This window comes from Corvus moneduloides, chromosome 5 (genome assembly GCF_009650955.1).
Source record: "Corvus moneduloides isolate bCorMon1 chromosome 5, bCorMon1.pri, whole genome shotgun sequence".
Lineage (NCBI taxonomy): Eukaryota > Metazoa > Chordata > Aves > Passeriformes > Corvidae > Corvus > Corvus moneduloides.
In genome coordinates this window covers 6,376,735-6,403,894 of record NC_045480.1, presented here as the reverse complement: position 1 = coordinate 6,403,894, position 27,160 = coordinate 6,376,735, and the positions used below count along the sequence as shown (strand labels likewise).

Genomic DNA, 27,160 nt, shown 5'->3' with positions numbered 1-27,160 from the left:
GTTTGTGGCTCTGTCATACCCAGATTTACAGCCTGCACTGCAACTAGGTCTGTAAGGGACTTTTTCACTAAAACTTTCATCAAGGGAAACTAGCAGCAATGGTGGGTTGTTGTTTTGGCTTGTTTTGTTTTGTTTTTTTGTCTAATGAACATCAAATCTCCTTGTTTTGCTCTTTTTCCACAACGGAAGATGCCATAGCAAACCTATGATAGAGAATTAACAAACTTCCTGGATTCTTGCTTTGTTTTAATTTTTTCCCTCTCCATCTGCTGACCCGGGAGGAATGAGTACGGCGGGGCTCCTACTGAAGCCCCTGCCCGGAGCCCTGTGGGTGCAGTCAGTTCCCCATGTTTGGGGACGGGAGAAGGAATCTCTCAGAGCACCCTCTGCGTGGGCACCGCTCCAGTTTAGTAGTGAGAGGCCAGAAAAACCAAATTCCGGGGGGGCGTTGGGGGGTGTGAGGACCAAGCTCTGCCGCCCTCAGGCCCCGCGGCGGGAGGGGCGCCGGGCGCGCTGCCCTCGGGGCCGCCTCAGCGGGCGGGACGTGGCGGGGACGCAGCCGGGGGGCTGGGCCTGAGGACGGACGGCTCTGCCCCAGCTGCCCCATGGCCGTGCCCGTATTCTGCAACTCCTGCCTCTGCGAACCCCGCAACCCCACGCCGCCGTTCAGCCTCACCAGCTGCGGCCACGTTTTCTGTGAGATTTGCCTGAAGAAAGGTAATGGCTGCTGGGGCGCGCCCGGCGGGGCGGGCTGTGCTGGCGTGCACACATCCGCCCTAAACAGTGGTATTTCTGGCCCGATGTGGAAACAAAGACAGCTCTGAGCACTTTTTCGAATGTTACTGATAACCCTTTCCAATCCTTGCTATTGATTTGCTTCAAACAGTAAAACCTGTGTGCGTCTACCTCCAGGTTGATGTGGCTTTGAGAGCAAGCCTTGGGCACCGGCAATGGAGGCTTCAATAAAACTGGATTCTGGATGCTTATGATCCATAATTTTGTAAAACCCTAATAGATGGCACTCTCTTCTGGCTAATGTGGGAAAAGGAATGGTTTTTCTTTAGTGAAAGAGCAATTTAAAAACCGTAGGGTTTTTTTAGGGTAGGTTTTGGAAGTACTAGCTTTAATAAGTTTTAAGGCTCAGTATTGTTCCTGAAAAGTTTCAGCAGCATGAGGGAAAGTTGGAGGTGATGTTTTGAAGCTCTTGTGTTATGTATAATTCCAGAACCATATTTTGGGACTCCTGTGATGTTCTCGGATGAAGATATGTGGGAAAGAGAGGAATAATGAAATTGTTTTTCCAAAGAAAGAAAAAGGCGGCAGACAAATATCAATGTTTTTCCCTTTGAGATCATGCTAAATGCCCTGGTTTTTGTAAGGGCACACAGAAGAAATGATCAATCCGTATTTCAGAATTAAAAACTTTTGACTAGACGTTTTCACAGGCTTGCTCTTGAGGATAGAGAATCATAAAATGTAGCTTCTAAATACAGCTTGCAGGCTCCTAGAACCTGAACAACATCTCTCCTTGCTGCTCTTAATAGCATTTGGCAGAAAAAGACCTACGAGACCACATATCTTTTTGCTGTGAATTCAATATTAATGACAATACAAGTTTTAAAATGTATTTAAAGATGTTTATAAATATTGATCCTTAGAATCTTTAGAAGTAGCTAGTAAAATTACCAATTATAAATATTGAAATAGTATGTATTTGCTATAAATATTTTCTAATATATTTGCAAATAATCAAAGAGACAGTTTAAAAGTGGTAAAGTTTTAAAAAGTGATTTTATTGTTTTTTCACTGGAGGGTTAAAATTATTAATTTGACATTTTTGTTTCATATATTTTCTTGGGAGAACCAGACTGTGTCCCAGTCTAAAAAGCCACATATCAGGTTGACTGTAAGTCATTAGTGCACTTAAGCATGCATTTAATTAAACCAGGCAAATAGTCCTATTTAAATCAAGGGAACTAAAAGTCACCTGCATTTTGTGACACTAATGATATTCATGAAATCATTTACATGAGTGCTTATTTGCAGGAGTAAGACCTGATGACATTCACACACATTTTTCCTGTGCAACTCTGTGTAATGGTTATAGAATGAAATTCTTCATTCATGTTTATTCATACTTCTTGTTTAACCTGCAGATTTCTTCCACAAGCTCCAGAGGTTTAGGCATCACATTCTATTTACAATGTATTCGATATCTATTCAGTTTGATGTATATTTTAAATGTGTCTTTACCTTACAGGCAAAAAGGATGAATGTTTGATCTGTAGAACTGCTTGTCGTACGTTAGTCCTTTCAAAACAGGTAAATCAAGCTTTAGTTTTGTTGCGTTACATTAATCTGTGGTTTGCTTAACAGCTAAACTATTTGCATTACAAAATGCTTCCTTTTTTTTTGCCAGCTGTGACATGAATATTTGCTGATAATAGTTGCTAAACTTACATATGTACGCGCCAGACAGCTCAGCTTTTTGTTGTTTATGTTCCTTCAAATTAAAACCCGTGGAGACTCTAGGTTTTCAGGTTCTGCTGGACTGTAAATCATTCTAAACTTTTCAAGAAATGTTACTGGTTACTGTGTAACATCAGTGACTACTATCAAAATGTGAAAAATGTTTATTGATTTTGGCATTTGTACATCACAGAAGATGAACTGTAGTAAATTATTTCATGTAATGGACTGAATTGAAAACCTGCATGATGGCTCAGCAATGTTTTCAAGTGGATTAGATTTTTTTTCCCCCTGTTTTCTCTTAAGCTTTACTATTTTCCTCGTGGCTGTGTGATTAAGAAAGGATCTGAAATATTATTGGGAATTCTTGTTATTCACTGGAGAATTAAGAGCTTTTAATTCCCTTTCTTGATAAACCACTAGGAATATTTAATTTTGCCATTTCTCCCAGGAGCAATCTTCTCTTTAGCTGATTTCATAAATAGGTTGTGAAAAAATGTATAGTTTTGTAGACTGATGCCTACCTAAGAGACAATGCCTTGTAAGGATAAAAGAGAAACACTTAAAACATTTAATAAAATTCAATACAGTTAAACATGAAGGCCTTCTAGGAATCTTGCATGCTGAAGAAGACAGTGCTACTAAAATAAAATTACAACAAAACGACAAAATGCAATTATAATACAAAGGAACAGTGCACACAGTAATCAAATACAAAAACAATCAAAAAGCCCTTCATAAAAATTCTAAAGGGCATATTTTAATATGCTTTCAATATCAACCTATTGTTGCTGCAAACTTTGTTATTAATTTCCATCAAACAATAATTTAAGTTTTCAGGTGCTTCTGGAGGTCATCTTGTCCAACACCTTGCTCAAAACAATCCAATTTTTAAGTTAAATCAGTCTTAAGTTGCAGTAATTCAGCAGAACTTGATCATTTACTTCAAAAAAGCAGAAGGAATTTATAAATGCAATAACTGGGATACTAACAAAAATATTAGATGTTTCATTAGAACCTGCCACTGCTCTGGAGGGCTGGAAGGAAGCAAATTACCATATTCTTTAAAAAAGACATTAATGATGATTGCTTAGCCTTGATTAAGAACAGATAAAATGATTGGAATGATAATTAAAGATGCATATAAAAAAGTCATGGCTCCATAATTCAGGAACCTTAGTGGAAATATACCTGGTAAGCTTTATGAGCTTGATGCTATGGAAGAATTCTCAATGAGGAGGAGGTCCTATAAATGTGTTAGAACTCCTAATTAAGTTGTATGTTGGGGTAATCAACATGTACACATTAAATATTCTCATCTTTGCAGTAATGCATTCTTGTCACCTTTATGTCTTCCTTCCATGTCTCATGATCCCCACTCGCTTTTCCCCAGAGGGTGGTTAAGTGTTATGCTAAATCAGAATCTGTTCAGTATTTCAGAATATCATATTAACATCTGCTACTCCTCCATGCAACAGATAAAATACAAACAGTGGTGTACAAACCTTTATTTGAAAGAGTTTTTACATCAGCACGAAGCTGGTTGGGTTTTATTTTTTTCAAATCTGATAGGTACTTAAACCAAGGTCATTGCTTTGATAGAACCCTAAATAGGAGCATAGGAGCTTGGCTCCTATGAATACATTTCATTTAAAGAAGCTAAATGTATTTTTATAAATATATGAAGTTTTCTAGATGGAATATTATTGTCTTGTTTGTATTTTCTTTGTATAAATACCATAGGTAGGTTAACTGTGCCGTCTGTCTGCTTTTCTCTTTCTCCATGTGTCAGTTGGAAATTTTTGAATGCTTTGGCTAATGTCAACCAAATTCAAAAGTTCAGAGGAAGTCTCAAATGCAATTAATTACCTCCTGTGAGTTCTGTAGATTAGTAGCTGGGGAAAGCAAGGAAAAAACTGCTTTTCCTTGCTTTCCCCTGGTGAGAGGGGTGCAGGTACAACTCATCAGTAATCAGAAAAGCATTGGCAGCTGCAAGCACAGCTCTGCAGTGAGCAAACAGTGCAGACCATCAGGTGAATTGCTGCACAAGACATCACAGTAGCTTATGTCACAATATGGGAAACAGAAGATACAAATCCATTGCAAATCCAGGTTAATTTAGCTTCTCAATTATTTTTCATACATAAGATGCTCCCTTTTCCTTTATAATTAAAAAGATATCATTTAAGCACACATTGAAAATAGGTTTTGGAATTGTTATTGAATTGTTATTGAATCTTGGATATTTGACTTTATGCTAGTGTTAAGATATTTTTGGTGTAGGTAAAAATACTGTCTTTTTAGATGTTTGTGCATTTCAAACTGGAGCAAAGCCTAATCTTTTTTCAATGCACTATTTTTAATTAAAGTGACTGCACTTACCCTTCTGCTTTCTTAGTATCCCAGAAAACTTATGCTTCATTCACCAGTGGCCTAGTTCTTATTTCTTTTAATAATTCACCTTCTAGAATTCTTCTATTTTTTTAAAGCTTTTTGAGATTTTTAGCACTTCTGGGAGTAATTTAGATTTTGCCTACAGCAGTTTCAGTTCTTTTTTACTGGATTTTGAAAGGTGGTTCCTTACATAAGGGCTGCCTTCTTTCTGGGACATCCTTCTCCTATCGTCTGAGTACGCCAGCATTATTTCTGCTTTTTTAATTCAAATTTGGGCTAATTGTAAACATGTCTTTTCTTACACATTTACAATACATCAAAGAGAACCTTCCAGTTTACAGGTAGATTTTTTTTCCTGAGATTCATTGTTTTTGAAAGCTGTTTAACTATTCTAATGTAGTACTGTAACTAATATAACTGTTTTGGGGTTGTATTTTCTTTGTTTTTCTTATGAGCAGATTAGGAATGTGTGTATTCTGGATTAAAGTAAGACTTAAATACACTACTTTATAGATTTGGATAGATGTTCAAATGTCACTATTGTTCTGAAATCCACTTTTTATTTTGCAGCAATGCTTTCCTTGCCATAAGTAATAAATATATTTTTTTACAATGATGGCTTAGGTGTAGAGCACTTACTCAACATTTTTTAAGAGCACACGTGGCAATTTGTGAGGCCACATCATGATCTCTGATTAAAAGACACAAGTCATAAAATACTTTAAAAATTCAGCAACTACTTTAGGGATCTTTCCTTATTCTAGGATAATATTCTGCTGCCCAGTGGGTGGGAGAGACAAAGGGATCCCAGTCAGCACTAGAACTGTTCTGAAAAAGGACTTTGAAACAAAACTGGTTTATAAAATGCATCCAGGTGGCTGGGAATGGTGAGAACCAAAAGGGGCTGCCAGAAACCTGGCTGTTGGTCTGAATGCAATGCCTCTTCCATGGGCCACAGCATCCTCCTTGAATGTCCTCGGGACACTGGTACTACCTGAATCTCAATAAGTATGTATGTGTGTAGTATATTTAAACAAAAGCCCAATGCTTTCCAGATGGTTGATAAGGCCATTAAAGAACACTGGGCTTGTTTTCAATTTCTGCATTATCCTACCCTGATCTGTCAATTTTTTTAATCTATATACATCAGTCAATTTAAGAAACACTTTACAAAAGACTTTATTTAATATAACTTGCTAATAAAAATCCTAACCTTGGTATACTTTCCTTTCTTCATAGACAAATCCTGATATTCAATCACTGTTCATGGGAGTAGATGTGTTATGCAAGAAATATTCAAAAGAAATATCACAGGTGAATCTGCCTTAAAACTTTTTAACTCTATAAAGTAATCAACAGCTCCTACTGATTTTTATGTGAATGGGAGAAGTATATGAATGAATGTTTGAAAATGAATGTATGCTCATTACCATTTTTACTTCCTTAATTCTACAGTTTCAAAGTTCTTAAGAAGACATAAATTATTCATTATGGTCACTGCTTATGTTTTCAAACTCTCTCTAAGGACCACTAGTCTGGTTATTTTAATGGTGTAAAATCACTTTCAATGCAATGCAATGAAAAATTAGATCTGCCAGAAGCTTAAACATGCCCAGATAGTGTGCCTTAATTACAACAATAAAAAATTACACAGTGAAAACCTGAGCTGGCTACAGTCCTGAGCTGCTTGTGCTCTTTCTCCCTTTTCCTTTTTTTTTGTTTTTTTAATCAAAACAGGTATCTTTTTTTTCCCCAGATAGATGTAGTAAATGATTCCAAGGTCAATTTCCTCCTGCTTTGTAAATTCCAGATAGGGTTCCTTTCTTCAGGCTTAGTTTCCAGTCAAAAACTTCAGTAGCTGTCTGGGTTAAATGAGTGCATACAAGCTCCCATTTCCTCCTCATTTTCTGCATCTCTTCAGCTTGGCTTTGGCACTTCTTGTCCCTGTGCATTTCGGCAGCAGTTTCAGCCGCTCCAGCAGTACATTCTCCCTGGGCCCAGCTGCAGCCGTCGTTGTCTGTTCTCATCTCCTTGGGATGGGACTTGCTGATCTTTGGGTGAGCTTCCTGATCCAGCAGAACAGTGACCCAGGGAATATTGCCAGTTTTCTCCTGCAATGGTCATGGATTCACATTTGCTCTATCCGAGGCTTCACAGGCTTTTCCAGAGCTGAGCTTGGCCCCTTTCTTGAGCAGGGCTTCTCCTCAGATGCAGAGGTAACACATGGTAAACATGAAGCTTTCCTCCATCCTTCCATATCCACTTTTTAACAGCAGGATCAGCAATTACTCTGTAAACTGAACAAATGCAGGGAACCACACCTCCAATCACATGGGAATGCAAACTTCCATGATGTGCCAAAGGAAGGTAGAAGAGGGCTCAATCTCTAAAGGCTGAGGTAGGTTGCCTGTGGCCTGAGATAACCTGTTGGGAACATACTGAAGCATAATGAAGGCATTGAGGTATGTTCAGAACTTGTCCCAGCATCAAAAGACATCTAATCTCTTATCTAATCTTATATCTTGCCACAACAGTGGGTGCTTTGGAAAGCATGAGAGCAGAGCTGGCATGTAGTGATGCATCTCCAGAAGAGCCTCCCAGCTTTCAGAAACTCATGACATAGGGATTTCTCAAGGTGGGGTTGGTCCTCTGCATTCAGATGCTTGTGGTGGATATTTTCCCCCGCATAATTCCTGCATTTTAGCTTCTGTCTCATACTGTGGAAGGGAGGCCCACAGGTTGTTCACTGCATGGTGATGGTTTCATTTTTCAGGTTTTAACCTGTTAGTTTCATTTGATACTCTTGAATCCCATTCTGGAGGAAAAGGTGTCCATTCCCATGCACTACATCTGTGCTAATCATTAGTTTTAGATTGCTAATGCATCCCTTCTTCAATGATCTTTTTTTCAGCCATGAAGATTCATATTCTATGTGGTCCTTCTTTTACTGAAGCTCTTGCATACCTCTGATTAATCTGAACTATTTTCAGAACTACTCTATCCTTTCTGAGATGTTAAGCAGACTCAGGATAGAGTAACATGCATTTTTTAAAGGGGAACAATGATGTCCCCTATTCTGTTTTAAATGACTGGTAAGATCTGATTTACTTTTTGACTGGTACTGAGCACTAAACTGACAATCAGGTTTCTCCTAGACCAAGAACTCATTTCTGAGTGAGGGGAGGCAGCTCAAAGCCATCTCTTTCTGAGGGTTATTTCCTCCATCAGCTCTTCCGAAGACATGTCTGATCCTTTGATGGGAACCTCCCGGGTTCTTCCACAGGGAATAAACAGTAACCATTTAAGTTGGATACTTCTCTGTGGGTTTATATTGTCAGTGTTTCTTCTTGGTTGTCCCTATTCCTTCACATTTTCTGGCAGTTTTCTTACACATGAGAAGAAAGATGTATTAGAAGTTATTGCCTATGGTAATTTGTTCCTCAAGCTCTTGTCTTGCCTTCCTTGTCATTTTTACTTTTAACCTGTCATGGTTTATGATCCTCATTTGGACACAAGAAGTACTTACACATCACCAGACAGTGTGTCTAACAACTATTTTTTAATTAACAGGGTATTTTTACAGGGCATATTATAATTGCCAGTAGGACAGATTACTTTTTATGTTGCCATTAATTGTATGTGTTTGCTTAGCACTAATGAATAAGAAACACTGCAGCTAAACTGGCTTTCTAATGTCTTTACCTTTTTATTGAACACAGGGTTAAAATATAACTTCAGTGAAATAAATCTAGCAACTCTAGTGTAGGTGATATTGGATTAAATGAACATTAAAAGACTTCCTCTATCTGTGATGATAACTTAGAATGTTTTTTGGGGTTTTTTGGGGTTTTTTGGAGAGGATTTAAAGAAGATACGTTAACTGCCTATTAAAATACAAAAATCTTTGAATACTGTGAAGTAGTTCTTTTCTGTCACTTCTTCGCTGTGGTGCGTAAATGTAATTATGTGACGCTTGATATAACTGTATTTATTTTTAGGTTTCAGAATTTCAAGAAAAACATCGTAAGCATTTATTAGCATACCACAAACAAAAGGTAACTCTAATTGTGATTTTCTTGGGTTTTGTTTATGTTTGCCTTGTTACTTTGGTTTATTTTTAGAAATTATATTAATCTTTTATCAGAATACTTAGAATAATTTGTCAGGATTGACTAATTTCTGTCATTATATATACCAGTTTTTAAATGTTTAAAGTCTGTGAGGGCTGTATTAATTCTGGTGACTATTTTTAATGCAATATTCTAGTTGTGAGGTGATTAAGATTAAATGGAGAATCAAAGAACAGGGCGGGAAGAAACCAATTAACTGTATGGAGGGGAATGTGAAAGAGGTGGGGAGAGATAGGTGCTAAAAGATAAGCCCAGAGGGAAAGAAGACTAGGGCTGGCAAAATAAATGAGAAGCTTGAGCAATGGGGAGCAAGACTAAGGGCTAATACCCTGGATTTGGGATAGCTCAGTGAGAAGAAGGACAGAATTAATTATTCTGTGGAGAACAGGTACTGCATTTGTGACTCTGCTTCTTCCTTTGTAAGCTGGAAGGCAGATTTCTTTTTCATTTTTCAGCTACTTCTAAATATTTGATAAAATAGTTGGGTGTTTCTTTCATTTCTAAGGACATGGAATATTGCTTAAAGCTACTTGGCAGTATTGGTGACTTGTCCCCTGAGTGGGTGCTCCGTGTATGAAATGACAGAGAAAAGCTCATGTAGCTGCCCAGGTGGCCATTTCATGTGTGAGGAGAGTTTCTGGTATGATTGTCATGGATAGAAAGCTTGGAGAATTTGGTGCTCTGTGGCCCATTCTTCCCTCTTCTCCATGAATGCATTTTGGGATCAGTCATAGTGTACTGTGGTGTGTGTAGTTCTTTTAGGGTGCTGTCCTTCTGCTTTCAAAGCCAGGTCAGGGAGGAATCCTGATTTTATCCCCTTTCTAATCTATTGCACCAACTCCAGATGGTAAAACTGAAACCTGTAGACGAAGCAAAATAAATCTCTTAATAGAATTCAGCATAAATAGAGATGTTATCTCCAAAGAATCTGTGGAGAGTTTTGATACTTTTTAATGGTAATTTTCTAAGTTATTTACTGTTGAGACATTCATTCAAGAGTGTTTGTAAAGTATTCAGGGATGGTACTTGACCTAAGGAAGGTGTTTGGGTGACAGTACCAAAACAGTTGAAAATATAGTCGATTGCTGCTTCAATGACACACTGTTTCAGGTGGGTTTGTTGTTGTTTTCCTCATTCTGTGTATTGTTAGTATGCTAAAACTGCTTGCATTGGATCAGGGTCGGGAGAGGCTGGTTATATTAAACACCATTCCAGTTTCTCATGGCTGTCTTGTTTCAGGTCCTCTTCCTTATTTCTAGTTTGTCATCCCTGTCACTGTCAACCAACAAGGTCTCATTGTCATCATTAAACTGCTTTGTTGCTGTTTTTGTGAATTGTGCAGATATTGGGGTGCAAGTGATGGTGGGCACTTGCTGTCCATGTTCCTGTCAGGTCTAGATGGCCTGTTTATGCTAGGATCCCAAAATACTGAAAATCAAATAGTTACCTTCTTTAAGGTACTTTGGTCTTAAAATTACCCAGTCCTACAGAGCGACAGGGTAGAAGTACATTCTTCCTGACCGGTCACTTTCTTAATCAAACCTAGCTCTCATTAGGAAGAAGAAAACAGAAGAATACCAAAAACCAGACCTTACATTAATTATAATATGTCTTCAATCTTTTTTGCAGAGTTTTACATCTGCAAAAAGAGCATAGTGTCTCCCACAAACAGTATGATTTTATAGATCAGGTAATTTTATTAAAGGACTCAAATAATAGTGTGAGAAGCATGAAAAGTTAACAAGCAAACTCATAATTTGCCTTCAAATGAAAATATTAGCAGTATGAAGGATTAAGGTCACATAATGGAAATTAAGGATAAAATATAGATGCAGTATTGAGGCTGTTGAGTAAATTTTTACATCCTTCATAAAATATAATATATGTTCACATAATGAAAGACTGTAAAAAATACACATACTAGGGAGCTGACCTAATGTTCTTGACCTTAATATTCTTCAATTTTGCCAGCTCATAACATTCTTTAATGGAGATACTTTTGGTTGTGTCTCTAACATAGCAGGAAATACTTTTCACTTAAGCTTATTACAAATAGGTAACTGCAGTGAACTGAGTACATATCAAATCTGAAATGAGAAATATGGGAATATGGCATTTTCTACATTTATTGGTAGCTTTTCCAGGTAACTCCATATTAATCATATCATAGGTTTTATATCAGATATGGAAAATAGGAAGCAAAAGAAAAGAAAATTGTTTTTAAGCACTTTTCACAGTATTAATTTATCCAGTATTACCAGCATACTTAACAAAAGGTAATCAAACTAAGTCTTTAACTGCCAAAAAGAAGCATATCTCTTCCAGACTGACTGTTTAATGGATCCATAACACAGCCATAACAGCTCCAATAAATCTGGAATAGCAATGATGTCTTAAGATTAAAAGCAATAGAAAGCAGCCTTTCAACATTTTAGAATACAAGTTGGATGAAAATGAAGCTGTATATCACACAAATAGATTTTGTTTAAATCTATGATTATCTCACAGATAGCAAAGCTGGAAGAGTCTCTCAAGAAAGTAACACAACAAGTGCAACATATACAATGGTAAGAGGTTTAATGCAGCAAAAGTAAATGTAATCAGACAACACTAAGTTTAATGGATAAAACAATAAAAATTTCATGCTTTGTTTGTGTTCTTTATTTTTACAGAAGTAAATGAATAGTGATTTCTGACATCAGATCCATTTTATTCACATTAATCAATCCTGTCACAAAAAAGTCCTTTTATTTTAAAATTCAACTCAGTAGTTAACTCAGAAATTAACTTTTCATCAAGTCTGTCATATAGATACTCCATTTTAAATTTTTGTTTGCAATTACATAACCACATTTGTGTATTTTGCAATGGACTTTCTAGCAGCAGCCTGAAAGTGCTATGATACCCTTCCTGGTATCTTAGCCCATTTACAAAGTTACCAGAATTTTGTAACATGGTTCTCATCTTTTATTTTTCTAGTAAAAATTAACTTCTTGTCTCATCTTGAATGAGTGTTTTTTCTTAAATGTTTCAAAGTGGTAGCCAAGAGGTTGCTTATCCTTATCCCCCTGTTTAATGACTGATACACCTTAATCTTTTCATCTTATTTCCAACATAGAGCCAAAAGTGTTACTGAAATCTCATTAATAAGCCAGTTCATGAAACCAGCACTTTAATTGCACAAATTTGTTAATCTTTATTCTTTTTTTGTGTTTTTTTTTTTTTTTAGTACAGACTTTCCCTTGACTCTAAAATGCACATAATACTGTATTGTGCTCTCTTAGACTGCCTGGTGCAAGGTAACAGAAAGAAAAAACAGTATAAAGGAAACTCTGTATGTGGTGGATTATTGCAGTTTAAATATTTTTATTCACTGCCTCCATTTTCTTGTCTGCATCTCAAATAAATAGCATCTTGGTTCTATCAAATACAGAGTTCTTGCTGAATTTTAGAATTTTTTTTGAGTTCTACCAAGAGTAGAGTCCTAGGGCCTCTCCTTGCTTCCCCAGTAAACATATTCCTCCTATTTATGGTTCTTGTCAAAGGTACCAGTTTTACAAACCTATTGATGAATATCATGAAGGCACCAACATTTCTTTTCATAACTAGATTTTTCAAGTTTGGCAAATGTATAATTTCATGAAATGAAATTAATTTTGGGCTTGGCTATAGTTAATAGTTGTATTTTACCATCTTTTGTTCCCTGAAGTACCTTGCCATAATGTTGTGCTAAACTGATGTTGTTGGGTATGTAATGAGTGCTGCAGATACTATGGTATAAAGAGAAAGTTCATAGCTTATAAAATAAATTCTTTTTTTGCTTCATGGCAAATAGTGTCGTGTTAAAACCAGCTACTGATGGATAAAATGCTTTGATTTTATACTTTATTGACTAGTTAGACATGTGAAGTAATCAAACCAGCTTTCAATTTATATCTGTTGGTTCTTCTTTCCTCTTTAGTATGAAACCTCCTGAAAAAACTACACCACTTCCATTTTCCAGTACAAGCAGAAATCCATTTTCCAGTAAGAAGTGTTGGTTTAAGATATTAACTATGAAATACCTGTCACTGGACATAGCTATGTTCTAATATTAAATTTCTTAATGACTTCAGTTCCTTCAAGAAAACAGAATGTTTATTCTTCATATTCTCTTCATTCTAGTCGTCCTTCCACTTCTGAAACGTAGGTACAAATTTGTTAATTTTCAATGAAAATCTTAACTAATATTTTGTACAGAAAGTAACTTTTTTTGTAGTGAGTTTAAAATATTTTCTGGTTTTGTGTTTTGTTTTTGCAAACTGTTCAAATATGAAAGAACTGAGGAAGGTCTTATCTATCCAAGTGTACATAACAGTTGTATGGATTGTGGTCACTGGAAAGAAATCTAAGGCATGATGCACCTTATTCCAAAGAATTTCTGGATGAATGGCTAGATAGATAGATTAGTGAGACACTCTCCATTTACCATAAGGAAGAACTAAATTTATTGTACAGACACCTTATATATACACTGTAGTTGTCTCAAGCTAGATGGGATGAACCAGTCCAGTAAGGCTCATTTAATTTTAAGTAAAATGAATTTACAGCTTGCTCAAGCTAAAATGTTTCTATGCCTTTGACTGTGACTTTCTTTTCTACAAAAAAGTAGAGTTTCAGAGTGCCCTTGTTGTGGATACAAATGACAAATACATAACTATGCATATTTATTCAGACAAATGGAAGAATAACAACACTAATCATAAAATAACTTTCTCTATAAATGTCTAAACCAAAGCTCAGAATCAATGAATAGATTTTTCTTACTGCTAGTGAGTTTTGGAATAAGTCCTAAATACTTCTATGTGTTATGCATTATGTATTATGCTTTTCCATTAGTAGTCAAATTTAACATTAGAATCTGACATAATTTAGTCTTTATAATGAAAATGTTATTTTTATTACAATGTCATACTTATTTTGACCTTCTTGCAAGGATGGAGGCAATGGAGATTGATCCTGTACCTTCACCAGTGAGGAAAGTAAGTGGGTTTTTTTAATATATGTTTATGTGTAGTTACACACATATATTCTTTGGATTTCTCCTGCTCTGTTAATGCTGCAGAAAATAGGATTCTCCCCCCATCCTATTCAAAACAATTCTAATGTGCGTGCTGATTTCAGATATGCTTGATGCAGGGTAGAAGTCAGATGCTCCCCAAAAGAAACCAAAAGGAAATAAATCACAACATTAATTTCTGGAATTATATTCTCCACATGCCATATACAGGCTTTTAAACTTGTGGTGCCAAATTAAATGGCAAATTCTTAAAATCTCAATACTACAAAAATGTCAGTGGTCTGAAAGCGCCGTTTAGACTCTGATACCTGAGTAGGGAATTGCAAGTTTTGAATGATATTGCTAACACGAGAATGAAGGCAGGAGCTTTTCACAGTGTTGGTATCCTGGTTAGAAGAGGTAACATCCAGGCACAGATGCTAGCTTGCAAATGGAATCTCAGCACAGAAAACAGTGGGAGTGCCTGATCTGTTTCTTATCTGAGTGTGACCGATTAGAATAAAAATACACTTACTCCCCCCCCAGTCTTTAAAAATAGTAACTTAATTCTTAGCTTTTGCATTTTAGTGCTACGAACAAAACTGACAATAGGAAGTTCCAGAAATCTGCAGGCTCTTCAGACCTCAAAAATACAACTCTATTGCTTAAAATGTCTTAATAATTAATATACTTATTAATGTGTGGTTAATGACTTTCCATTAATTTAGCTTGAGACACCAACTGGTCCAACAAGATTATCAGTAATAACTCCACCACAGGATGGACGTATGGGTGAGTAAAAGTTAACTTTGTAACTGAATAAAATTTCTGTTACATTAAGAGGATGAATAAATTAAAATCCATCCATTAGCAATTTACTGAAAAAATCTGCATTGTGTTGAGGTGTAAGGAATTTACCACGTGGACTTCAATCCAGCAGTTGGGAAATGGCTAAATTGAAGTGTGAAATGTTTTCCTAGTAATTACCTCTTCTGTTCAGTAAATGATTACTTGTAACCAAACTGATTTTTGCCGAGTCAACAGTTGCAAAGAAAATTTTGTAACTATATGTAAGATTGAACAGAACAGGAAAACTTGCAATATACATTGTTGACCCTCTGTTAAGCTTCATAATTTTTTCTGTGGTTAACAGAGAGTAACATTGCCCACAATGTCATATTAAACATCACATGAAGAAGAGGGGGGAAACTAAAGGGAAGTTAAAAAAAATACTGAGTAACAAAAGTGAGGTAGTTGAGATCAACTTCAGAAAGGTGATTTTTTTTCACCCTATCACTGTAATAAGGTATAAGACATTTTACTTGCCACTACGTTCTTTCATTCCTTCATACCCTGAGCTTGAGTAACACTCAGATGTAAATAAGACATGAGTAACAGCCTACTGAAATTGGTGCAGTCTCTTGAGAACTCTTTGTTTGTGAGGAGTTTCCCAGAATTCCTAATGCTTTGCAGGTCTACTATTCATGTATCTCTGTCATTCTTGGTTTTACATTCAGCATGTTTCTGCAGCAGTCCATGCTCAGACAGGCTTTCACCTGGGTTCAGCAATTCATAGACTCCATCTCCAGCCGCATAAAGAGCTTTTAGCACTGTTATGTTTTTACATGGTGTAAATGTCCCAAAACAAAGACAAATGCAACTGTAGTGCAATTTCAATGAAGGAGGAAAAATTGCTTTTTCTATGCTTGTCTGATTTATAGCTCAGACTCTTTCTAAATGCATGCTTGCCTATAAATTTAGGCATAACAAGATAAAGAGAGCTGAGGTTAACTGTTTTTTTTATTGTGTCTAAATATAAATAGATATTTATTAGATAGTAAAATTATATGTAGAACAGTTATGTGTTCAGCACATTTCAGAAACATCCCATAAAGTTTTGCAGTGGACAATGCTGAGGGAATCAAAGTTTATGTGCAAAAGTAAGGGCAAGTGGAAACAATGATTTAATGGTGCACTAAAAACTTCCTTCTTAGAGGTGGATGGGATAAAAAAAGATTAGCTGAAGAACTGGAGCACTTCAGCACAGCTGTCCTGATAGCCTAGTAATAGTCTAATAAATGAAAGAAGGTGAAAGAAACCAACACGTGTTTAACTGGAACAAGATTTGCAGGGATGGTGTAATATGTTGGTTTTGTGTCAGCTGAGCTCTCTCATTGACTGTTGTAATTGTGCACCATTTTTAGTTCTTGAATGAACCAATCATTAATTTGTCCCAAATCATGCAATTAAACTACTGATCTTTGTTTTCAAAGTTATGTCTTAAGTAAAATGAGTAGTTCATGTCGCTCCTGTTTTCAAAAACAGGTAGTGTATCCTACAGAAGTTCTCAGACATCTCTAATAATGCCAAGTCAAAATATTGGAGCAGCGTCTACAAGGTAATTCAGTATTTTTTCAAGAGGTTACCATCTCCTATAAGAGACTGAAATTTCCGCTCTGTCCTGTATTAATCTGTATGTTTAAAGGTTATATTCTAGATCTGAGGAAGTGTTACTGTGCAGCCTGGCTATCACCTATGTGAATGTGTCTGGTTTTGGTGAAAAGTTCTACCTGGAAATCACGTTTTACAAAAATATGCAGATATAATCTGAGCTTCTGTAGCTGTTGATCTCTATGGTCATGGTACTTCTATAAAAAGGGGTAATAATTTTATAATAAGGAAGTGCAACAATGTCTCTGCTGTATCATTCTTATAAAAATCAGAGATGAAAGCACAATATATGCACAGGGGCTGTTCTCTGAATAACCTAAACTTTTCATGCAGCCTGTAACAGGTGTTTCTGTTTTTTTCATTTAAACATTGAAAATGTCTCAAACTGTGAGGGTTATCAATAATATCAATAATTAACTTTAAATCGTTCCAGAAAAATTCAGCTCTTGTTCTTTATAATCATTAAGCCAAATATATCTTCCAAGCAGAAATTTAAAACATATGTAAGAAAGTACTTCTTTTTTTCCACCTCTGAATCCATAATTTGTTTTGTCAGTGTGCTTCTTGAAATACGTAAAAATCTTAAATAAGTAAAAAACTGTTAAGGAATTCATAGAGCACAATAATTTATGACATTTGCTTTTAAAATATTATCACAATTAATTGAAATAATTTTGGAATCTTTTGTATTGTTATAGAAGTAGCCTCAAATCACATGCATGAATTAATTTCATTAACAGATCCACCCCTGTAAGATTGCCACACAGTGTATGTCCATCATCATCTGGATCCCAAAGCAGTCGAAGGGGGTCATGGGCTAGTTCTGATTTCAGAACCCCTCAGCTGTATCCATTTACATCACCTTCCCCACAGCTGCCTCTATCAAGGCAGCCAATCACCATCTCTGGACTTCTGCAAAGACAACAGCCAGGCAAGTATATTTATAAAATAACATTTAACAGTTCCTGAAAAATTTTGCACATAGGAGCCTAAATAAATTAACCAGCATAATAATGATATTTCAAAATTGAAAGTAGTCTCTCAGCAAAATATGAAAAATATTGGTGTTTATGATGGTATTTTGCCTTGGTCTTATGTGCAGCAGAGTATCTGCTGGGGAAATGTGTCCTTGCTTCACTTCAGAATGATATTTTAACAGAGATTTAAATCTGATAAAGTCAAAATTTTCTGTCTCAACTTCACATTTCTTAAAGATCTGCCTGTCAGGATATCCATGTAAATGTCCACAAATCACACTAAAAAGGGAGCTACTCCGGGGTATTATTTGTTGAGTGCAACATAAAACTAGCCACAGTAGCTGCATAGAAATCAGCCCAAGGGGGATGGATGTAGGTAGGAATTGCACTGGGGCACATTGATTAATAAAATCACAGAATCATAGACATACAATCATAGAACAGCCCTGGTCAGAAGGGACCTTGAGTGGTCCAGCCCTTTTTGGGAAAGAGAACCAGGATGAGGTTATGGAGCACCCTGCCATCACATCTTGCAAGCCGAATTCTCCTTATTGCAGAGTTTGCATCACAGGTGAAATACTTTTTTTAACTTATATTAAAAAGATAATTCATCTCTAAAGCACTTTTTACTCCATACTAATAAATGTGATCTTCCTGCACATCTCAAGCAGTTTTGAGTTCGTGAAACTAAAATAAAAATATTGTAAGACTTGAAGGCTTATAGCTTGTAAAAGCTTACATTGCGATTGTTTTAATTGTGAAATTTCTGAACGGTGATACAGTATGTGAAATAATGCATGAACCTGATAGGATCTCCAAATAATGTGGGAGAAATTAATGTTACAAAAAAAGTAGCTGTATTGAACTTTAGTAATAGATGTCATTTGGCTATATGATTGCAATGAATTGCAGTTCATATACAGAATAATGCGTTGGAGATTCACTTGTGTAGCTGAAATTGGAAAATGGCAAAAATGCTTTTATGGAAATATAGAGGAGCATATTTACATTCCTGAAAACAGCAATAGAAAAGTTTTCATCAAATTGTATGGGTTGTATTTTTAATTTTTGATAGTTTTGCTTTTCCTTATGCAAATTCCCCAAATAATTTACATGAATAAAGTTTTCCTTTAGTTCTACCAAGTTTTTTCTTCATTTGTACTTGTATTTTTATTCTAGGACCAACTAATTTTGGAGGACATTCAGCAGAGAGATGAGCAAACATCTGTGAATTGTTTTGGTTAAGAAACATCTGGAGAACCACTGCATAGTCTTTGGATATCAAAGTATTTGTAGCTTCTGTAACGTGACAAATTGGCATAAAACAGCTAGTTGTTCGGCATGAATACTGTATTTAAAACATCATCTTTGTTATTAACATCTACAGTAGTTTTAAATGGGAGTACGAAATCCTTTTGTTTTTTGAAATTCTGGCTTCAAATATATTGTATAAATAAAAGTCCTTTATTACCTAAGCGTTAAGGCAAAACGTGATTGATTATATGTTGAATGAGCTTTTTTAGCTGTGAGTGCATTGAGCTGCAGGAGAACTCTGTAAATAATTGTGCCTGTACAGTATTAGAGATGGACTGCAGTCCTAAAAAAAAAGAAATTAATTTATGGATTTTTGATTACAGAATTCCAAAGTTTGGTTCTTACTCAAAACATCTCTCCTTGTTTGCACTCTTCAAAAGGGGTAAGTTTTGAGGGATATTATTTTCTAGGAGGCTCTGCCAAGCTCATAACACAGCATCTGTTCCACACTTGTGAAAGTTCACCATTTGATTTAGGTAGCAACAATTTCTCCCTAAAATGGAATGAAAGGGGGGAACTGGGATGAAGAGACAAAACACAGAGAAGAGTACTTTTACTTTTGCCCAGGAGTAGCAACTGGAGACTCTGAATGAAGCGTGCCAGAATGCAACCTTTTCTTTCTCAGAATCTCTTGAACTCACATGCCCACCATCACTGTGTATGTGGCAAAATTTTGGTATGACTGAGTCATCAAATGCCTTTGTTTTGTTTTACCTGAACTATTTTTAAGCATAATAAAACTAAAAGCTGCTGGGCTTTTTTTTGAGATAAAGTTCCCTGAATTTCTTTTGAGTTGAAATGTTTTACTTTTCATGTCACAAGTGGGTGGGAGAGTGAAAGGTTCAGGAGTTGAGGTGAGAACTGGGAGAAGTCATTCACCAAATACCATCATGGGGAAAACAGACTCAACTTGAGGATATTAATTGAATTTACTACTAACAAAATCAGAGCAGGATGATGAGAAGTAAAACAAATCTTAAAAACACCTTCCCCCCACCCTTCCCTCCATCCCAGCTCTGCCTCCTCCCTGAGAAGGGCAGGGAGATGAGGAATGGAGGTTACAATCAATTCATCACATGTTTCTTCCACTGCTCAGGGAGAAGAGTCCTTGCCCTGTTCCAGCATGGGAATTTTCAACTTCACATTTGCCTTATGTCAGTGTATAACTGCCTTTACTTTTTTTTACTGTGGGGAAGTTGGTGTGTTTTCTCCTCCTCAGTATTCTTATACTTCAAAGTTTAACTGGGATCTCAAAGTCAGCTTCCTTCCAAGCAAACATCCAGTTGAAAGCATTAATATTTCAGTGCCACAGATGTGTTCAAATAAAGGTGTGTAGTGTAACTCTTAAAAATTTTCTACTCTCCTTTAGTTCCAGATGAGCTTGAATGGCTTGAAAAGTGAGGCTGGTAAAATATGATTGCCAGCTTTGACATTATTTGTGCTCCAATGGTTTTCTGTTTGTCTGGATCCCAAGAAGGGGTTCTCTCTATCTCTGCTTCATCACACTGCAGAGTCATCATCCAAGTCTGTGAAGTCATACTTTAGCTTTTATAATTGCTGGAAGTTGCATTCTACAATCAGGTGGAATACTTGGGTTTCGTTAGTTTTGTTTCATCCCACCCCGCCAGCCCTCATCAGTTGCAGAATTCAGCTTCATGAAGCTGAAGATTTGTGTCTATAAATGGGCCTTGTCTGAAAGAATTCATGTAGGAAAGAGTCGTACGTGCTAGATGTACAACACTCACAGTAACAAAGAATTACGCTGTGTAGTGGTTTGGTCCAAAATACTCATTACTGTTTATCTGCTGTGAGATAAGAATTAGGAGAAACGCAAAACAGGCACCAAACTTGAAAGAATATAAAGAAGTTTATTAACAGACCTAAAAGAAGAAAAAAAAATTATACCACCTTCAGAACTCTCCTCCTCCCCCCACCTTTCTCCCTTCTCCCACTGACAATGTGAAAAGACAACCCTTAAGATGTTCAGTCTGTTTACCACATCCATAATAACCTTGTTCAGTCCATTTAGAAAGAGAAGTCTCTTCTTGCTCATGCTATGAAAACATTATCACAACGAGACAGCCACCCACTTCCAAATATCGTTCAGTCCATTTAGGAAGAGGAGTCTCTCTGCTCGCATGTGAGTCCCTTCTCCCAACTTGCAGCTTTTCCCGCAACTGCTTTCGAGGGTCCACTCTTGAAGTTTTTTGGGGTACAATTTTAAGGTTGAGCCGTTCAGAAACAAAAACAGAGGCCCTTCTCCTTCCCTGGGAGCAAAGGGTCTTCATCATCTTCATCTTTAGGACTATCTCTGGGAGCATCTCTAGGAACTGAGGTTTTCTCCTTTCCCATCTGGAGCAAAAGTCCTCATCTGGTTCATCTCTAGGAACTGAGGTTTTCTCCTTTCCCATCTGGAGCAAAAGTCCTCATCTGGTTCATCTCTCCCTGTCCAAACTTCTCATGAAATTACAGCTGCGTCAGCATCTGCCTATCTCAGCGCAGGTGCTTTTGCTCACGAGTTGAACACTCCACCCCCCATATCTTCATGAAATTACAACGGGATACTCTGATATATCATAGCTTCACAACAGAATTTCAGCTTTAAGCATCTCCTCTCTCTCTTCCCTCAGGTTTTCAGCTCTTCACAGCAGTAAAAGGGTTACTCTCACCTCGGCCTTGCAGCTTTGCAGCTGGAATGTTGAATGTTTCTTATCGCAGTGGAGAGGGGGGAGAGCCGAGCTGCTCCGGCTGCCCACGGCAAGGCAGTGGGGGGGGGGGTTCCACGGCTGGAACAGGTCCATCGACCCAGGATGGCCGTGGCCCGGCCCGGCCTGGCCCAAGCAGGGCCTGGCCGGGCCCGCTGGCCCCCGCACGGGGCCTGCAGCCACCTGTCCCAGCGCCGGAAACGAGAGAGAGCTTGGAGGGGGAGTTTGCCTATTCTTAAATGTGGATCACAGAGGTGATCACAACTTTAAGTGGCTTAGAGAATTGTCCATATTCAAACTGGCCAGCTGATAGGTTCTGTCAGTTCCCAGAGGAAACTGTAAGCACCCCTTAGCAAGGACGTCCCTTCCGGGACTATGCTTGCTAACCTATGACATGCTGTCACTCAGAGATGTGAATAAACATCCCCAGAGAGCTGGATGATTTCTGTTCCCTGCCCACCACAGTGGTTTTCTGCTTAAATTCAGTAACAATCTTCATGGTTCAGGTAGTCATCAGTTTACCTTTTCTGTAGTGAAAGCTGGACACAGGCAGACTTTGTTTTGTAGCTGTAGGCTGAGAACTTGGAACATCGCATCAATAAAGAAAAGTGTATATGAAAATGGATATTGATACTATTTTACTTCTGCTTTGGACTACTTAGTAGTGTCTGGTGGTATCTTCTACTTTACATGTATTACCTAATCTATCTGAGCCCGCAGAGTAATCTTGAAGAAAAAAAAATCCAGCTACCTCATTTTCAGAAATATTACAGCTTTGAAATGCATTTTGAAGAGAAAACAATGTAGTTTGAGTAAGAAAGCAAAGGCACAGGAGCTATCCATGCTGAGCAGAAACACTTTTGAATGACACCCTCTTGCTTCCCAGTTCAGAAAAAAACGGAAAAAAATTAATGAACTGAATATAATATGAAATTTTTCAAAGTTTACATCTAAGTGGCTCACATAAAATAATAGGTAGGGAAAAGAATTTAAAAGGAGAAAGTTTGAGGAGTGTCATTTGCCAAGTTCAAGGCTTCGATCATTTGTTCAAAAAAGCTGAAAATACTAAATTCAGTATTTTAATCTTTAAGAAGAGGAGAAGGAAAAAAAACCGCAAGGTTTTTTCTATTTTCCATTAGGCACGGAATTTCCTGTATCACTCTCTTAGGCATTTGTCTTCACTGAAACTTTCTGGCTTTTGCGAGGAATTGGTCCTTCACATGCAAGGAAATTTGCAGTTCGCTGAGGATGCAGCAGAGGGTGCTGAGTTACCTCTAAACAGATTCACTCGTCACTGCTGTTTGGCTAAAGGGACTGAATCAGGAATGGCCTTTTCGGTATGGAATTTGTATGGAAAAGCTACAGGCGTTGAGAGGAAGAGCAAGGATGTGATGTAGGGTGTGAAACATCAGAAAAGCAACCGAAAGTGAACAGCGAATGTGAGGGACTGCATGAGGTTACTGGAAGTTAAAACAGTAACTCAGATGCAGGAGTCCTCAGGGATGTGAAAGGTAAAAATGGAAGCACGGGCAGTCACGCAATAAGCACTAGTGGTCTGAAGGAAGAAATTATTTAGGCTTAATTTTGAAAATTTCTGAGCAGAGGACTTTGGCAATGCACAGTGAGTATTCAAGACTTCAGCGTTAAGAAGCAGCAGCTGAGGCTGTTCTGTGTAACTTCGAGAAACAGAGACTGAACTGACCTGCAGTTCTCTTCGCTGTTTCTGTCTGCAGCTTTCTGGCTTCAAGTCATAAGAGGGCACTAATTTTTCTTTTGCAGTTTTCTGGGAGAGAACACGAGTATATATTTCACTACAAGGGTGTTTCATGCACACACAAACAATAGCAGAGGATTTTATTACCAGTCAGAATCGTGCTATTCATGCAATGGGGTCAGCAATCATGCTGAAGGTATCCTCATGTTTGCATTATCGTTGCCAACTCCGGCTTCATTTCACAGTCATCACATCTCCCTCACAAGGTGATGCTTATGCCATATAAGGCAGCATCATGTCTATTTATTCCTGTGTGACACAAAGGAAGTCTGTTGCAGACAAATGCTTGGTCTGTAAGACATAATACCTGATACTTGCCAAGGAGCATTTTCTACAATTGTGCCAATTAAAATGTGAAATTGCTACCACTTATTTTTGAACTCTCTTGTTCTGGCAATCAGGAAAGAATGCCATAACTCATCAAGATGCAGCACTGTTGGTTTATCTATGATAGTCCTATTTTCCTCTAGAATTTAACCTGCTCATGACCTGAGGAAATGCAATTTGATAATTCTCTCCTTCTGTGGTCTCTGTGTCAAAAATGCCAACATACTTCAGTCTGCAGATCAGCTCTGTGTGCCTTTGGAGCACATGCTATTTCTGATGGTCTGACAATGGTGCCATTGTGCCAGACTCTTCCTGCAAATCTCTCCAGTGCAGAGGACACTGCTCATGTCCACGCTGTAGAGTTTGGTGTTCTTTAATATTGCACCTTTAGGACTGCTGGGTATGCCACCAGCTCCAGAAAGACTTAGCACTATTCAGTCACTAAATTATCTGTATCACAAGAACCCCTGACTGCAACAATGCTGAGGGACACTGCCTTTCACAACAAAAGGATTGACTTGCCAAGTGTCTCCATGGAGAAGGTTAGTGGTAGTCTGCCCTGAGGATCCTTTGTCTGGTGTGTCCCATGAGGTCTGGGCAATTCTTCCCTTGATTATGTGTAAAGCCCTAATACTTTATCCCTTGAAATGATCCTAAATAAATGTCCTAGACTCATTAAAGTAGTACCAGGGACTAGGATGCCAGCTGGGCATCTAGTATCTGGAGGGATAGGGAAAGAACTTTCTTGGAACAAAATGATAAATGTGTGGTGACGAGGTGGGGAAGGATGTGACTCTGCGTGTGAAGTGTGGAAAGCTTTTCAGTGTTAGGACTCAGTGAACAAGCTCTGTTAGCAAGTTACTCACAGTTTGCAACCAGCAAAAGAGGAAAAATCTTCCTATTCTGCAAGTGGAAGGAGTTGCTTTTTTTTGTTGACACACAGGAAAGGGGAAAGGTCCCTCACACCCCTGCCCCCAGCAAGCAGCAGTCCCCTGACCTTGCTGCCATAGAACTATTCAGAAGCCACCAAATCTAGAAAAGTGGCTGCTCTACATCATGGTCCACCTTGCAATACTCTAAAACCAGGCACTGGTGCTGCCAAGGCCCACACGTAGAAAAGGTCTGCAGAAAATTCTCCTGGCACTCTGGAGAATCACCCTGCACCAGCAATATTTTGTCCTGACCGACCCGGGGCCTCCCAAATAAAGGCACACAAAACATTTCCTATCAGGGCAGTCTCCACAACAAGATCAAGGGCTGTCTATCCCCATGTTAAGGCATCTGGAGGAAAAAACACAAAAGAGAGGAGGAAATCAGTCCCACTAGACATTCCTAAAAGCTTTTTCTGGCCCCTGCCTTAACCGAGCACACATTTTAGCTGTGTTTCACATCCTTGCCTAGCTCAGTGTTGAGCCAAACAGAAGCTGACTTTGGAGATGGTCGAAGTACATCTGTGTCTTTATGCATTTGGCTGTGCAGAATACGGTAAAAGAAAAAAAATATTTCAGCCATCTCCAGCTCCTCTGAGCTCAATGAATTTGAAACAGGCAGGACAGAGCTCCGAGAGCCACCGTGGGTGATGACAGGCAAGGCTTGGTGTGATGGGAGTGAGGAGCAGATGGGCCATTTGGGATTTCCCAGGCCAGTTAAAGCTATGGTTTTGACCTAAGTCTATACACAGGACCCAGCCTGGGAGGGGTCAGCTCTCAGGGGCTCACCTGTTTTGCTGCCTGTCACTTGTAACATGGGAACATTATAAATTAGTATGGTGCAGGGGAGAGGTAGGAAAGAGGGGTATAGAGCACAGGATAAAGGAAGGAAGAACAAAAGCAGCCAGAATTATCAAGGAATGTTTTCAGTGTAGATTACATCCTTCTACTCTTGTTCCTTGTGTATACTCAGATGTTCATGCATGTTCTCCTTTTTGCTGGTGCTTATAGCAAAGAGAGACTGGAATACCTAAATGAGAGCTGTTTAAATGCCCCTGGTCAAGACTTCTGCTGTCCTGTGCTCTGATACCATTCTTGGAATAGATATGCAGACCTGGTTCACCTTACTTTTTTATTTCATCGTAATCTCTGAAATGGGCATTTCCAGGTTTTTTATATATTTGTTTATCTTCTTGTTAGAATCTCTGCTGTTTCTATTAATGGCAAGTCATTTAGAAATGATGCAGTTTTTCTAACTAAGAACTAAACAGATAAATGGATAAGAAACAAGTCAATAACCTTTATAATGTAGAGGACTTGCATTTTCCACAAGTGTAGTGCAGTTACTGTTTCTTCTAACAGCATTTCACAGCTTACCAGTAGAGTCTATGGAGTGTGTGGGTAAAAATAACACAGCCTAGCAATGTTACAGCCCCATACATTAAATCTGCTGAAAAAAATAAAAATAGAGCTCTAGTTTGCCTATGTGAAATTACCAAGTTTGCAGATTATTAACATGAATGTAAAAAGCTTCTAGCACAGCATACGGTAAATACATTAGTGCTATATTCCAGAAATCATCGTTTTCCCAAGCTATAGTTCTTGCTGACATATGTGGTAGAAAGGCTAGTTCTGCCAACTGTCTGCTTCCTTCATATCCTCTGATTTTGGTGCAAGTTTAAAGCAATATGCTTAATAGCCTCAGTCTAGTACTTTGAAAAATTGCAATACTATCTATCTGTGTGGAAAGTCACATATCAATGACATTTGGTTGGCACAGCAGTTTTGGAGAAAAATGGCAAAGAAAACAGTTGGCACTGAGTTTTGAGAAAAAAAAAGAATCAGAAAATGTGAGTCTGTATGCCGTAAACTCAAGTTTTATTTGCTCATATATCACTTTGTCAGGGTTTTCAATAGTTCTTGTGGAAAATGTGTAACTGAAATATAAAGAAGCTTTTACACATAGTAAGGATTTTCCCTTTAACCTAACTGGTGTTCTCCCAGCCTATGCCATACCAAATATGCTGGGCAGTACAGCATCATCTCCTAAAAGAACCACATGAGCCCTCAAAGTAATTTCTCTGTTAAAGAGCCCATCCATGCACATTTTGCAGGACACTTTTGAGGCAGGAGGGGGTGTGTATGTGCAGGCTGGATGACTGGTACTCTGCCATGAACGCACAGGGAGTTGTATCTTCACACGCTCATGTAAATATTGCTGCCATGGCTGTAGATTTAGAGGAAAGCTGCTGTGTATTTCCAGTTCAACTCCAACTGGAAACTGGCAAACCACACTCTCTCCCCTTCACACTGTAAATCAGAGACAATTAATAATAATTGGTGCTAAGGCATCAGTCTGCTGAAGCCATTTTTCACAGTGGATGAGACAGCAGCCTCTTGGGGTTCAGAAATAAGGAATTCAGAGTCTCTGCTAGGCTGCAGTTGGCAGCTTCTGGCAGCCTTCGTAGGAGTATGTGGATGGGACAGAAAATTGCCTCTGTGCCGGCATAAGGAAGCCTCTTTGGAGTCCTTGTGTGGTGGTGGCCCTGTAGCTCCCCTCCCAGAACACTCAGAGTGACTTTCCTATGGCCTGTGATTAATCATTGTAACACTTCAGCAGTGAAATCTGTTCCCTGCATCCTGGCTCTGTAA

General features: G+C 38.0%; 1 protein-coding gene across 2 annotated transcripts; it reads left to right on the top strand.

Moving 5' to 3' along the window:
* The first annotated feature begins 512 nt into the window (after nucleotides 1-512).
* RNF212 (ring finger protein 212) lies at nucleotides 513-19,745 on the top strand. Of its 2 annotated transcripts, XM_032110296.1 has the most exons (12): nucleotides 513-717; nucleotides 2,261-2,322; nucleotides 6,103-6,177; nucleotides 8,862-8,918; nucleotides 11,502-11,560; nucleotides 12,955-13,019; nucleotides 13,109-13,178; nucleotides 13,969-14,014; nucleotides 14,760-14,823; nucleotides 16,357-16,429; nucleotides 17,223-17,413; nucleotides 18,639-19,745. In XM_032110296.1, exons 1-12 carry the CDS (start codon nucleotides 606-608, stop codon nucleotides 18,674-18,676), a joined length of 912 nt encoding a protein of 303 aa, XP_031966187.1. In that variant the 5' UTR covers nucleotides 513-605; the 3' UTR covers nucleotides 18,677-19,745. The 2 variants fall into 2 exon arrangements, with proteins under 2 accessions (XP_031966187.1, XP_031966188.1); XM_032110297.1 differs by lacking the exon at nucleotides 6,103-6,177.
* The last annotated feature ends 7,415 nt before the right edge of the window (nucleotides 19,746-27,160 follow it).

Coding starts and splice junctions, on each gene's coding strand:
- RNF212 (XM_032110296.1), top strand. CDS start 606: ATGGCCGTGCCCGTATTCTGCAACTCCTGCCTCTGCGAACCCCGCAAC. Junction 2,323..6,102: donor CGTTAGTCCTTTCAAAACAG/GTAAATCAAGCT, acceptor CTTTCTTCATAG/ACAAATCCTGATATTCAATC. Junction 13,020..13,108: donor AAGCAGAAATCCATTTTCCA/GTAAGAAGTGTT, acceptor TAATGACTTCAG/TTCCTTCAAGAAAACAGAAT.